General features: G+C 42.0%; 1 protein-coding gene across 2 annotated transcripts; it reads right to left on the bottom strand.

Annotated features, from left to right (window-relative positions):
- Nucleotides 1-2,796: 2,796 nt before the first annotated feature.
- On the bottom strand, nucleotides 2,797-14,349 carry eda (ectodysplasin A). 2 transcript variants are annotated; one of them, XM_010787155.1, is made up of 8 exons: nucleotides 13,849-14,349; nucleotides 7,669-7,768; nucleotides 5,693-5,731; nucleotides 5,187-5,357; nucleotides 4,799-4,833; nucleotides 4,645-4,696; nucleotides 4,097-4,227; nucleotides 2,797-3,848 (listed from the first exon to the last, which is right to left on the bottom strand). In XM_010787155.1, the coding sequence occupies exons 1-8, from the start codon at nucleotides 14,164-14,166 to the stop codon at nucleotides 3,588-3,590; spliced, it is 1,107 nt and encodes a 368-aa protein (XP_010785457.1). In that variant the 5' UTR covers nucleotides 14,167-14,349; the 3' UTR covers nucleotides 2,797-3,587. The 2 variants fall into 2 exon arrangements, with proteins under 2 accessions (XP_010785457.1, XP_010785458.1); XM_010787156.1 differs by having other exon boundaries at nucleotides 4,103-4,227.
- Nucleotides 14,350-14,751: the final 402 nt, after the last annotated feature.

The raw sequence follows: 14,751 nt of genomic DNA, 5'->3' as shown, positions 1-14,751 counted from the left end.
CAGACAAGCGGAGGTTGAGCTGGAGGATAGCCCCATGCAAGGTATAAAGAGCCTCACTAAAATAGACTGATGAAAGGAGGTGGTAGCACACATAAACAATGCTAGAGGGCAGGCCCACGTGTGCCTGAAAGACACAGCATAACAGCTTAGAACTAAGGATTTAAATAATAATGTGAAAGAAAAGGACACATGAGATGGACAGGTAATTAAAAAAGTTGATAATGCATTTTCCTGAGATTAATGACATGTCCCGACAGTTTTCCTGCTGCTGTCACTTCTGTCCTTTATCAGCATCCCCTCACACAGCTCAGTGTCAGTTTCCCACTTCCTGCAGCATTGTTATCATCTTCAGACCGACTTGTTTCAGTTTAGCTGTATGACACTAAAAAAGTGGATTGTGCTTCCATAGAGATGAGGATGTGTTGCCTGTTGGGTATCACCAACTGTAGCTCATCATCCTGATGCAGCTGCACTATGCCTGTGGCAAAGGACAACAAAACGAATCAAAGGAGATAAAAGATAGGTGACAGGGGCCAAGAGAGGACAGACTCTTCAAGTCCCTGCAGCTGTTCCTGGAGGAATGAAAGCCAATGAAAAGATATATTTGTTGACCCCTCAAAGAAAACGGTGAAGAGGCTGCAAAAGTTGATGAAATAGTGCAACATTTTGGGAAAAACACACAAACATAATTTCTGCCCAGAGCTCAGTGAGAAGATCAATACCACTCTGATGCCTGAACTGTAAATATAAAACAATACAGCCAGCAGCTGGTTTGTTTAGCTTAGCACAAAGAGTTTAAACAGATGGAAACAGCTAGCTCTGTCCAATGGTAACACAATCCTTCTTCCAGCAGCACATAATGTCATTCATTCAAACTGTTCGCCTCAGTGTGACGATGAGACACCACAATGTGACAACAAAATAGTCCGGTACAACCACAATGTGTTGCTTTTAAAAATATATCAAACACAATGGTGGCAAATGTAGTTTAAACTATGGACAGAGCTGGGTTAACTAGTTCAATTAGAAACTTAAGACGCGAGAACAGGGTTGGAATTGAAAGACAACCCAATTGTTTCACTAGTAGTCCGTTTACACTAGCTGCTACAGTTTATTTCTCAAAGCTTTAATCCATTATCCAATGGATTACGAGATTGCGTATCAGCCAAGGCCTTCAGCCTTTTTTGCTTTCCACATGGACTGTTTACCTGTATCCAACTAAAGCCAGCTCTATGTGAACGATGATGCTACTTGGACTACAAACTGCACAAAAGATTTACAGCCTGGTGGCCGTAGCGTTATATGTAAGAACCAGATATGAAAGTGTTATGAATCTCCTTATTTAACTCTTGGCAAGACAGCAAAAGGGCATATTTATTTCCCCCAAATGTTGAAGTATATGTTTAAGCTGCCACTATGCAGGCCAATAGTATCGCCTCACTGACCTCCTGTGTAGCATGTATTGGCAGGAGTTTCATCAGCCATCTCTTGCAAGCAATGCAACAGCTCTGTTGATGTGGTCCAAGTTTTATTGAAAGCCCAACTGCGAATGATATGACCCATGACTGTACTTGGGCTATTGAACAAAACCTGTGAATTAAGCAGAACATCAGCGGAACAGTTCTAACAAATCAGATGTAATATCAATTTAGTTATGCTTGAATTACAGTGACACAATACTTGTCCAAACACCAAGTCAAATCCATCTTCTTGGACAACAATTCTGTTTTCCTTTTGTGAAATTGCATTTCCTTGCTGTGCAGAAACAGTCCAAGGGATCACCGTTATATTTCCTATGGGAGGAGGCAAGTTACTCAAAATAATGGCATACACTGCGATGCTGAAGCCAAGTACTTGAATTTACTTTTATCTCTTATGTCTGGCTGTGTGTGTTAGCTGTTAACTGGAGGAATGATGTTGGAACTGGCAATAGGAGAAAAAATAAACATATTACTTTATTTTTATTAACTTAGCATGTACTGGTAATGTTCTCACCACCAGGATTGACCGTAACTAATGGAAACATATTCAGTTCTCAGCTCCAACCCACCTCTGCAGCTGCCCTGTTCCCGTTTTACTCTCCAAGAAAACATCTTCAGAGAACTCTGTGCTTTTAGCAAAGTACTTGGCTTTATCTCCCAAGAGAAAACAAAGCATTAGGAGACCATTTATTATTGCAGCTTTATCTGAGAACTCACTAATGGCATAAATCTCAGTAGTACAATGTCCAAGATGACTCCATCCTGCATAATCAGTGACATACCTCCCTTGTTTGAGACATCTTGGCCATTTTCCCATTGACTCCCTCAGAAAGTGGCTGATTTAAATTGTAGAATGATGTCCCCTTGGAGTTTTGGAAAATCATTTTTCTAAAACACTGGCTCTGTGCACCAGGAAAAGACAAAACATAAATGCTGTGAGTGATAATAAAGCATTGTGAAGCATCGTGAGACAGACTGCATGTCCTCAAGTTATTCAAATGGGTGAGGTCACTTCAGTTAACCCCGGAAACCTTAAATGTTCCGTTTCACAATGCGTTTCTAAATGAGGAACTATCTTTCCTCTGCCTTTCAACATGGAACTCATTTAGATTGTATGAATAGTACAGCCACATTTGCAGTGTATTGTGAAACTTGCACTCAAAGTAAAAGCCACATTTTAATAAACGCCTCACTCAAAGAACATCATTTGTTCTTGTCAATACTTGTGCCAGCAGAGTCCAACATGAAAGAGGAGCATTAACCTTTTAAATCAATACCACCCGCTACACAACAACAAGAGAAAGACAAAAGCATTTAGACAAAAAATGTAACATTTAATCCATCAATCAACTCCATTTACAAAAGTATATCCCTTTTTATATACAATATGTACAGAGACGTATTAACAATATCATTTTCCCACATGGATTCATTCATTCGATAACTAAACAATAGCACTGTAACAAAACATATCGCTGATATTCTGCAGGGATGCTGTAGTGCAAATGTGTGCAAAATATATAGTGCTGTTGCTCTTTGAATACCTTATAACTCCAGTTTTATGAATATTTCTCTACTTTGCATAGATTCATTTATACTTTCTTTGAACGTGTATATGATCCATTGAAAAATGTATAGCCTAGGGGTATATGGAGCTTAAAACCTTTTGTAAAACCACTTACTTATAAGTGTTAATATAATTAAATTAATACAAATTGCCAAGTACACAAACTGCAAGTAAAACATTTTGAATCGTTTTTGGAGATACAAGATTATCATTCAACAGCACTTACAAATATGTAAATATTAAGTATATGTCAGCGCAGTGTCCTTCCTTGTTATAAAGAGAGATGCCAGCGTCTGTGTTGACACAAAAGGGAGACTATAAATAGAAACGTCTGTTTGATGAGGCTCATCAACACTGATCTCTTTGCTCGTGGGGGGAAGCCTAAACGTCTATATTGTCCTTTTTTATAATAGAGAACTGGGAGTGAACAAAAGTTGCAGAGGGGGTCCTCAACTTTGAAACCCAGAGGATTTAAGTTTCCTCTAAACGGGGGCAAGACTTTGGGCATTTCACGTAGAGGGCTGGTGGCTGTGTAGCTTTCAGTTCTGTCCAGCAGATGGAGCCTCTCCAAGTCTGACACTTCCCAGGAAGGTGGTGTGATTGGTCATGCTGATGAGCGTGTCCTCGTACACTATGCGTATGGAAATCCTCTGGCCGGCTCGAAGCAGGCTCACCCCGGCTGTGTAGCAGGTGTTGAACTTGCGCTGTCCTGTCTCGATGCTGCAGGTGCAGCGAAGGAACGGGTTGGAGTCCACCATCACCTCATAGCTGGCGATGTCAGTGAAGTTGAGGTAGTACACCTGGCGGAGACATGAAATTCACACAAGACTGAGAGGGGTAGTGATATTCAAGAGCTTATGTAATGCTGGAACAGCTGGAATATCAGAGTAGCAACAAGGCTTTGAGTTATAGCATAGGGAGAATAAATATGCCGCCGCTATAACTCAAAACATTTAAGCAAAGCAAGCCGGTTTTTAAGTTAGCTACTGAGCACCTGCCAGTTATTTTGTCTATAAATTATAAGAGTTACGTCAAGGACCGTACTCACTTCTACCTGACTATATATGAAGTAGACACCGTCCAGCAGCACCTCCAGCTCTCCAGAGCGAGAGTGCATTTTAAACACGCGGTGATGGATGGACACCATCTTCCAGTTCCTCAGGATGCCTTCCGACAGATCTAAACACGTCACAACAAACCAGAGGCAAACGGTCAACATAAACAGCTTCCAGCCGTGTTTAACTCAAATCAGAGCTCAGTTGAACATAATAAACCTGATAATGACGCATGCAGTCTTTTGCTGCTAGCAGCCTGCTAGCAAGCAAGGCTCAACCCGAGATAACACAGGTCTGACTTGTAATGTAAGCCTATGGCTGTATCCTAATCCTGTGATAGCTATAGCATTACTATAATCTTAAATAATCCTCAAGTAAATATTTACAACCACATTAAGCCCTCTAAACAGAATATATTTTACACTATTTGTATTCTGGTGTAAGTATATGTATAGTCTAACAGTTGCAGATCTTTGTTGCAGTTACACCTCTGCCTTTTTGATTTATAAGGAAACCTAACAGAGTAAAACAGAAGACTCACCCTCTCTCACTTGGATGGTTGTCTCCTGCCCTTGCAAATGAACCACTGCAGGCTGAAACATAAAGATCTCTGGTGACTAATCTGGTTACATAGTAAAACAAGAGAACATCTGTTTCATCAGGGACATTTTATTTTAATAGCTGACATACTCTACCTGGTATTCTTTTATTTTCGTCTTATCGGGAACCCCTGCAACAAAAAGGAAAGACAGACATGATGAATTTCTGGCTTTCAACACTGCTGGGGAACAAAGGAGAGGATGACGATTAAAAGAAAACAAACAGTGAAATAGTTTAAGGAACGAACACTGCTCTCCCACACTATGTTTGACATGCTGCATCAGAAACTCTCACTGTGAAGGCAATGAGTTCATCGATTTTGACAACTTGAGCCCTCTTCTAGTGTGGGAACGTGTCTACATACGGGAAAATAATGTAATCTAAGAACCAATCTCTCAACTCCTGGGTGTTTTCCAGTCCTCCTGCTGGAGACTTGGCTATCTCAGCACATTATCGCGTCATTTCTATTTCAAGTTTTAATACCTGCTGGACCTTGAATGCCCGGAGGTCCCTGCGGCCCGGGGGGTCCAGGGGGTCCTGAAGGCCCTACAGCGTTGCTTCCTGGAATACCGGGGATTCCAGGGATGCCCGGTGGCCCCTGTGGGCCCGGGGGACCCGGGGGGCCAGGAGGGCCTGGCACAGACCTTTTTCTTCCTGTAAAGAGAAAAAGCAAAATGGTTGGCAATCAAAGAAGTTGAGAAAAATAATCTTTTGACTATCAAGTCAACTTTATTTATATATCCCAAACTAACGAACATTACACACACTTTACAATCTTTATCAATACAGATTGTACAGCTTGATATGAAGATAGGCAAAAGGCAGGAAAAATGTGCTTGACGGACTGAATAAACCATTGAACCACTGTTGGCGTACAAGGTTACTGGATTTTGGACGACATCTCAAGAGAACTAACAGAGAGTATGGAGCAGGTAGCAGTCTTATCAATGACCAACCATCAGTGAAAGGTTGGTTAAATCATGTATTACCTTTTTTCTTCTCTTTCCTCCTTTCTCTTCCAGTAGATTCTGTAGGAAATAAAACAGTGTGATTGAACTTGAAATGGTCTCGTGCACAATTATCATCTCCGGTAACATCTCTAGTACCCAGCGCGCTGTGTAGGCATCCTAAATGGGCTAAAATAACAGATTCAGATGTTCGGCACTGGAGTGGAGGTATGTCAGTCTGTGGTATCTTCTAGTGTAGTAATTTGTAAGTGTGGTTTCACCTCCTCTGTATGAACAAGTGCCTTAAGCATTCACAGGCAGTGGAACTGGAGAAGATCATTAGAGAGATACTTTATCCTGCCAAAATCCTTTTCTTTGAATTAGGCCCAGATGGAGAATGTAGATGAAAGTGTGTGTACATGTGTGTGTGTGCTTCTCCCCTTTACAACCATGTGTAAGTGTGTGTGTTGCGTGTGTGCATGGATGTTGGTGTGGCATTGATGTCAGTGCTTAAAAGACAAAATGCACTTGGTGAGTGTCTGTGTGTGTGCAGCTGAAGAATCCTTTTCAAAAAGCCGTCTTGCTTCTCTTGTGTTTACCATGTCATTACAACTACAAAGACCATTTAACCTTAAAACCTCACAGTTTGAGTCCCCCTCAAAACATATGGCCAGTGTTTCTCCTCTGGCTAAATGACTGGATGCATCCGCATAGATTTCTCTTAACGAGCAGCCCTATCTGGAATCTGGTGCCCGTTAGGAGTGCCCAGAACGCACGCATACATACAAACACAGAGGACACACACACACACACACACACACACACACACACACACACACACACACACACACACACACACACACGCACACACTATCTCACTACACACACACACACACACACACACACACACACACACACACACACACACACACACACACACACACACACACACACACACACACACACACACACACACACACACACACACATCTAAGGCTGAGATTACAAAAGCCTTTGTCTGTGGGCTGAGCGCAGAGGAGAGACCTGGGAATGATTAGTGTTTAGAGGCTCGGGACTTTACTGATTTATGTAGAAAGTCTCAAAGGTGAGTTTTTTCTTCTAATTTAAACACAATCACTAAACTTCCCCCCCAAGTATTCAGTGTCACGCCACAGACATTGGAATGCCTTGTGATCATGCTGCACTTGTTGCACTCAGACATGAAACTTCAAAGGCTTTGCTTTTTTTATTTGCATAGCTCACATTCTAAACAAAAACTACAAAAGCAAATTCAGACATATTGGCCATATGGTTTGCTGCAGAGCTATTGATTACGATAAATCATTTCGGAGGGATTAATGAAAGCCATCTAATTCTCAGAAATGGCCACCTGGTTCTTTAAAGTTACTTTATGTACTACAAAGTGGTTCTGTTTCTCATCTTTTTTTCTGATGGTTCAGACCTGGCCGATAACATATTTTGAATACAAAATTCTCAATCTGCTTATTTGACAGATAGAAAATATATTTTGGGGACCTATTATTATTTCAACCCGGGCTCCGCTGTCTGTTTCAAATTGGTGAAACCCTCCCAAACCCCTTGTTTGCTATCCAAGTAATAATCAATCCCATTCCATTTAATCATTCGCTCTATAAACTATGCAACATTTTGTGGTGGAGCTGCTTTGTTAAGTTAGCACAAAGCAATAACAAAAATCAATTCCACGAAAAGTGAGAAACCATTAAAAAACCGTTTTGAAAATGTAAGAGCTTTAAGCCCCTTCAAACTTCTGTTATTTACACTGTACCTCTCCAAACAAACGGAAATTACAGTTGCTCAACAATTCCCGGAAATAGATGCAGGTTTGCGTTTCTTTTTTGGTCATATTGGGTACTGAATTTGAAGTTTGAGCCTGACAAATGCAGAAGGGATAGATTACATGTCTGAATACAACTTCCGTATCACGTATAAGGACAAGACACAGCATTAGTAGATGATGATAATTCCAAACAACATACCTGTTTCTGGCTGCTTGCCGGGACTTCTTTTCGCTCGCTGAGTTATGCCCCTGTTGTCCTGTGTGGCGTGGAATTCACTATTTCTTTGCAGTAACTTCTCCTGATGAAAAACAAAAAGATAATAGTAATGAGTATGGATAATTCGTTTTGCAGAAAATTCAAGACGGCCAATAGCTTTATGCACCAAGACTCTTCAGAATATCAATGGCAGGCAAGACCACACCATATGAATTCTGTGGGGCAAACAAAAGGAAGGAGAAGTCTTTAAGAGCGAAACTCATGTTTCAAGTGCCCTTTTCTTTTCTTGGTGGATAATGTTTGCACAGAGACAACTTGGGGCATTTGTAAAGATGTGAGACACTGACAGCCAACACATTCATTTGAGGCCAAGTCATTGTCTGTCCCATTGGGGCTGTAACCCATCCTGTAACCCAAGTCACTTTTGTCTGTGTTTCTGCCGTTTGAGACAGTCACCTGGACACGACTGCTCTAAAATTCACCTTTTCATACAAAAGGAGGGCATGAATTGTGGTTAATCTGAGAGCAATACCCATTCATGTGGCACCTGGTCCCAGCCCTATTCAGTGGTAGCAAAGAAAAGGGATCTGATGTAGCTGGTCTGAGCTCATCCCTAAAAACAGGAAAAGCTTTGCTACAGTGGTGGGGTGTTCCCATGGGCGAGTGAGTGGCGGGACAAACCACATGCCTGTGTTCTTAAGTGACTGGTTATGGTCGACCTACATTCACATGAACTCTGTAGGACGTGCTGACCTGACTGTAGCACGCTCGAGACGAGACCGGCTCTGACAACAAAATATGTTTCGTGCTTAGGATTCAGAGTATAAAAACGAAGATCGTTTAAGAGTCACTTTGTGTTAGAACTGCCAGTTTCTGATCACATCTTTGGAGGAATCCCAGAATACGATAGACAAAGAAACTTGGCACTGTGGAAACACAACAAGACCACCCAAAGCCTTCTTTTCGTCGAACTCCTTAATATACAAGATCATTTTCAGTCAGCATAAATAATATTAATATTGTCAGGAATAAAGCTCTCGATAGCTGAGGACATACGACAAGGCAACTTGTATATTTGTGCCGGACATCTGCTTGGAGTTTGAATAACTGACATATCTGAAGCAGTGACACGTGCTCCCCCTTAGCATGGATCAAAAGATAATAAATAATGATGTATCATTTATTCCTTACTGCTGGGAATGAATCAGACAAGCTTACTGACAGACACTTTGACCTTTCTTATCCCAGTTGGGTATGTACAAGATGACATACTCCCCGTTTCCAGCTGTGGCGCTCAAGTAAACATAGTTGTTAAACCCCGACGGTGAGAAAAGTCTTTCTCTGGAAAGCACTGTGAACTCCCAGTGCCTCTTTGTGTGGTTTTCAAGCAGAGCCACTGAAGGACCGACAAGACAGACACGAGAAGTTATGTTTCCAGTTTCTTCTATACCTCGTCTCAGATGTGGGGAACCCCCCCCCCCTCTCCATCATTGTGGTGAGGGATGAGCTTTATCATGTCAAACACCCCCCGCTGGCAAGCTCAAAGTAGTTAAAGTCTACAACACTGACCAGCTGCCAGCGATGTCTGACCTTATAAGCACGGGAATTCCAGCCTGATGGAGGAGTATGTGTTGGAGCTGTTCGTCGACACACAGCCAGATGTTCCCACGAGCAGCAACGTTCGCTGTTCATTTGGTGCGCAGGTGTCTCCACATCTCCTCTCCAGCTGTTGGCATATAGGGGGCTTTTACCTCTCAAAGGATTCTGGGTGTATGTTCAGGCATATGGCATTGCACTTTCGTCTGTTCTGACAGCCAAACATGATTCAACAGCCAATTTCTGGCCCGGGAATTAAGCTCCAACAGAACAACAAAAAAACAAACAAGCAATCTGCAAAGCTACTACCAAAACTGGTGTGCCTGGGGTTGCAGATGAAGGCAACTGTGATAAAAAAAAAAGGGGTTTTGCGCCGTTGTTTGCTTCATTTCACTTCATTACAACATTTACAACCTTCTTACCCTTCAAAGGCACGCAGAGTTACAGTAAATCAGGATGACAACGTGTTGGTATGTATGCCAAGTGCCAACTATTGAGTAAACCATTCTTTTTCAGCACAAGGGAAAAAATGCTATTAATTAGAGGGCTTTCAAATCTTCAAAGCGTGGGGGGTGCTGTTGCGCGCAGAGGACGAGATTCCCTGTTGTTTCGTGAGGATATGACTAAAAATCAGTCACCCCAGGGATGTGTAATTTAGTCATCACAAGACTTATTTTGCCCTATTAACAGGTTTTTAACACTATTACAATAGCTTGTATCTCTACACATTCCTGAACGTAGACCACAGCAGATCCCTTACATTCATAACTTTTCAGGCTGTTTAGGAAAATAAGAGGCAAGGGGTTCAGTGTTTTTTGGACCAATACTGTTTCCCAGACATTCTGGTTGCTGAAACAGTCTCAGACTAAAATTATTCATGTAATTGCGGTTAAAGTTAAAAAGTTGAAGAGGTGAAACTCGGGGCTTGTGGCTGCGAGTACCAAATGCAGACTCGGTGCCCATTACTTCTGTACAAGCATTACTTAGTGTAATGGCAATGCATAAGGCTGAGAATTGTCACTGTAACAGCGTGTTCTCTTCTTAAATATCATTTAAATAGAGGAGTGTCCTCAGCTCAGCCAATATCAGACACTGCTCTCTGGAAGGCCATGTGTTTTAAACCATAACTTGGGTAATTTAATAAACAGCATCCATAGATTGTCATCTAAAAAAGCTGTGGAGCTCAACCTAAGGGAAATGTTGTCTGTCAGCAGCCAATCACATTTCACATTGTTGCAACACTGCTGGCAAAGCGACTTCTAGCTGAATGCTGTCAATGCTTGGAGAATTTATTATTTTGGTGGATGTTTGTGACTCTGGACTTAATCTTTACAGGGCATCTACACCATCTGTCTGTCAAGACAATTCAGTCTTATATGGAAAAGTTTGCAGCCTCGTGTCTCTGATGTTTCGACCTCCTCTGCATTGTGCTTTTATGACACTTGTGTCCTTACTGATTAATTCCTTACATGGAGGCTTGCTCCATTCTGCTCATATCATCCTGCTGTTTTAACTAATCATGCACTGGTCACAATTAAAGTAGATGTGGGTGACAGCCCACCCCGGCGCCCCACAGTTTGTATGCTGCTGAGGACTTTGTGTCCCATCAAACTGACTTTTTTTAATAGCCGTTAACTAGACTCCAGATGTTTTAGCATCTGTTCTCTGTGAGACTTTGAAGGCATACATCAGAGGAGAAAATTATTTCATATAATGGTTATAAGAAAAATGTTAGGCTGAAGAATAAAACGCTATCTGAGCTAACACAATTAAATATTCCAAGGGTTGACTTTTACGATGTGTCACTCACTGAGGTGATTAAGCGTCAGGCTGTGAGTGACACTTGCTCTAATTCAGTAATGGCCTGCATCACACTCCTAAGAGCTACACACACCTGGGAGGGGCTTTTACTGTTGGGAACTGCGTAGATCTGCTGGACAGCTGGGATTTACTGCCTTGCTCAAGGGCATACCGACTGTGAATGTTGAGGGAAAGACTGTTTCTTCACTCCCCAGGCCCGGATCATAAATGACCACATCATCTGCGTTCATTAAGAAGCAACTAGTTAGATCTGACACAGTGTGAGCTGTTTAGGGGTTTGTTATTTTTAAGTGCAAGCTGGAAACAGGTACATTTCTCCCACCATTTAAAAAAAATAAATAATAAGGTTTCCGGGTTCAATAAGCACTATTTCTAGAAAAATCTCTAAAGATCTATAAGCATTTCAATAATTTGCTACCAAATTCTGAATCTACATCTGAGGAAAATGCACTTTCAAAAAGTTTGGACATCCTGACAGACTCAAATATAAATATATTGTTACAAATGTGCAAGTTTGATTTGCCATATTTGCAAACTAAAGTAGCAGCAGTCCCTCCTCTGTTCACAAAACACAACACCGATCAGACACTTTGTGTTACAGCTTGTACAGCCTAGATCCTTATCTTAGATTAATAGCCACGATCACTTTTGCTCAGATCTGTTCTGGAGATACGCTTTCAGTAGAAAAATGCCTTGATACTAGATATCATTTTCCTCCTGAAAAAAAATGACCAATGGTGGATGAATAGAAGAAGACGACAATGGGATAAAAATGAATTTAAGATTTGACCAAACTAAAAATAGGAACAATATATAAATGTTATATTAGTAAAGTTAAGCTTAATTTAGTTCTGGAGTAAAAGAGGACTGGGGTTTTAATTTATTTAAGCCAACTACAAAGAAAACACCTGTGCTTGTTTCAAAGCCACTGTTTTCTATTTCTGTTATAGAACTCATGTCAATGCCATTTTCGATTTTGTTTTCCAGTTAAAAGGAAAGTCAATCCTCCATGAACCAATAATCTAAACAAAAAATTTATCTTTCTATTGTAATTTACTTAAAAAGCTTCTAAACAAAAGACTGACCAGACTATCCGATATTCACTACTGTTATTCCTTGAAGCGAGACACTTTTCTTTTTCAAAATACAGAGAGGATCAAGTCTATGTGAGCTGAAGGTACATTAAAACCTGGTATTATGTCTGCTTTATTTCATGTATGTCTTTTTGTGGGGTGTAAGTTTGTGCCTAATGCTTGTTTTTGCTTTGTTTTCTCTGAAGGCTTTCTGTTCTGTTACACTTGTCTGTATACCTGCACATCACATCCAATCACACTGATGCTGCCTTTGATGAAGACTTGTGTGAAAAATCCAATAAACAATCTGTAGCTCTACAGTACAGATTCTTCAAAGGAAATGCCTCAAAAGCTAACAAGTGTGGCCGCTGCGTCCAAATGCCACATGCTCCTGTTTCTCCAACTATGTAAACTGTGGGATGTGTAATCAGAGTTGTTTAATGCAGACATCTGGCAAGGACAGCATCACAGCGCTGTTAAATATTTACAGCTGGTCCACAGTCTTTCACCTCATGAAGCGTCCCCATCTGGGTTGAATACCAGGCCCATCTCACTCGGCTCTAACCAGGGAAACCAAACTAAAATAAGCTTAGCAAAGGACACACTGACAACTACATGAATAGGCTAAGCTCCCCACTTGTGAGAGGAACATGTTATAAAGACCATTTGCAGCAATTTATCTTTTGAATGTTTCCTACAGAGACATGAATGCCTCCATCCTCTGAGTGACTATGAAGTAGATTTATCTGCTTAGCTGAATGTCCAGCCAATACCCCACACAGCGGATCATTTTCTCTGCAAAGAGGTTACACAACCGATGACATGTGAGCTAATTGAACAAGTAATACAGAGTTGAGACCTACGCTTGGTCCCTTTGTACTGATGAAATTAGGGATTGTGTGGTGGTGGGGGCTGGTGGTCTGTGCCAAAGCCACAGACAACACAATGAACATTCAATCAGGCCACTGCCAGAAAAGAAAACACATGTGAGACGAGGCTGGCTTAGCTCCAAGTACCAACTGCCCCATCTAAGTCCTGATGAATTTACATCAGCCCTTGGGCTTTGCACCTGCTGGTGATCCAGTTCATTTTCCGTCCACCTGCTGCAGCACATTGACTGACCCCTCTCTGTGAATCCAGCTGGGTAGGCTGCCTAAGCATCTACCTCTGTCTGCTCAGAGGGAGCTCTGGAAACAAGACAAATCAAGTTAAATGCAGTTTGATTACAAAAAAATTCATTTCGGAAAAAAACGAGTTAACTGATGAGTTTTCTTTCTGCAGTTTCTGTTTTTTTGGCAACATTTGAAACCTTCATTGATATGCCTCCCTGGAAGCGTTTACCTGAACATGAGACTTTGGCCAGGTGACAGACTTTAACGTGTATACATTGGTGCATCTCTGTCCAAGAAATCATGCACACGGGAGCAGTGACTCAAAACATATTTGTCTGGAAACTGAGACTGGCAAAACTTCGTGACAGGCTACTGTAAAATAAGTTGCCCAGGAACATGCCATGACAGAGCACAGAACCTGACACCTTGATACTGGAACAGGAGGGCTGAGCAGAGGTGAATGAACACGAACAGCCTCCGTGTGAGGAATGAAAACAATGTCACCTTCCATTAGCGGCCTTTTTAATCTTTGTTACACTCTTTGAAAATATATGTTTTACCTCTGGACCCTCTGCGCCGCGGCTGCTGACGGAGTCCAGGTGGCCGGGTGAGAGCAGCGCCGCCGGGTCAGCCATGTCACTCCCGGCAAGTGTCATTATTGAATCCCGCTTCTGGTGGATAATTTCCCTTTTGACTTCGGAGCGCAGGTCCAAATAGCAGACCAGGGTGACAGCGTGCAGAGACAGCGACAGTAGGAATAATCCCAGGAAGACAACACTGCTGCTCCGACTCCTGCACTTCTTGTTGCACGTGCAGGGAGCTGTTATGTGCATCACTTTGTCCGGGAAATCCTCCGCGGATGAACCATCGCATGCCATTATCGGACAGAGCACGAGTCAGAGGCACTTTATCTCGGCATAATCGGCTCGTTAGTCTCGCGCGGGCCGCGGCTTTTCATTAACGTGGAGACTCATAGGTGCAGCAGCAGGTCGGTGCAAACTTCTCTGAGTATCTGTAGTAACAATGGGGACCCGCCTACGTCTTTTCTGATTGGTCGATGACAATTACGAACCCAGACAGTCCGGGCCAGAGGTTGGGGGCTGGAGGCACCAGGTGCAGTAATTGAGCGACACCTAATGGACAAAGTGCGCAGCTGCAGCTTCTGTGAGATGATGGTGTGAGAGTATCCCCCCTTTTTAATCCCCCTTTTTATTTGTGTGATTATTATGCAGCACATTGTGTGACCCTTGTCAGTGATTACTCTTCTGTTCTGGGAGTGTGACTGGGGATGGGTGCCGGTCACTGAGTGCTTGTGTTTTATGTGTTATAGGCTTTGGACATGCTATTTTCCATTGGTGTGTTTTGTTTGGACCTTTGTTTTGTTATGTGGGTGGCACATGGAGTGGTGGTCTAGAATGAATAATTGATTCAGAACCCTGGTAAATACTTCCCAGTGTTGAAAA

Source organism: Notothenia coriiceps, unplaced genomic scaffold (genome assembly GCF_000735185.1).
Source record: "Notothenia coriiceps isolate Sejong01 unplaced genomic scaffold, NC01 NC01_scaffold00030210, whole genome shotgun sequence".
Lineage (NCBI taxonomy): Eukaryota > Metazoa > Chordata > Actinopteri > Perciformes > Nototheniidae > Notothenia > Notothenia coriiceps.
The sequence above is the reverse complement of the archived record's forward strand: the minus strand, read 5'-3'. Positions and strand labels throughout refer to the sequence as shown.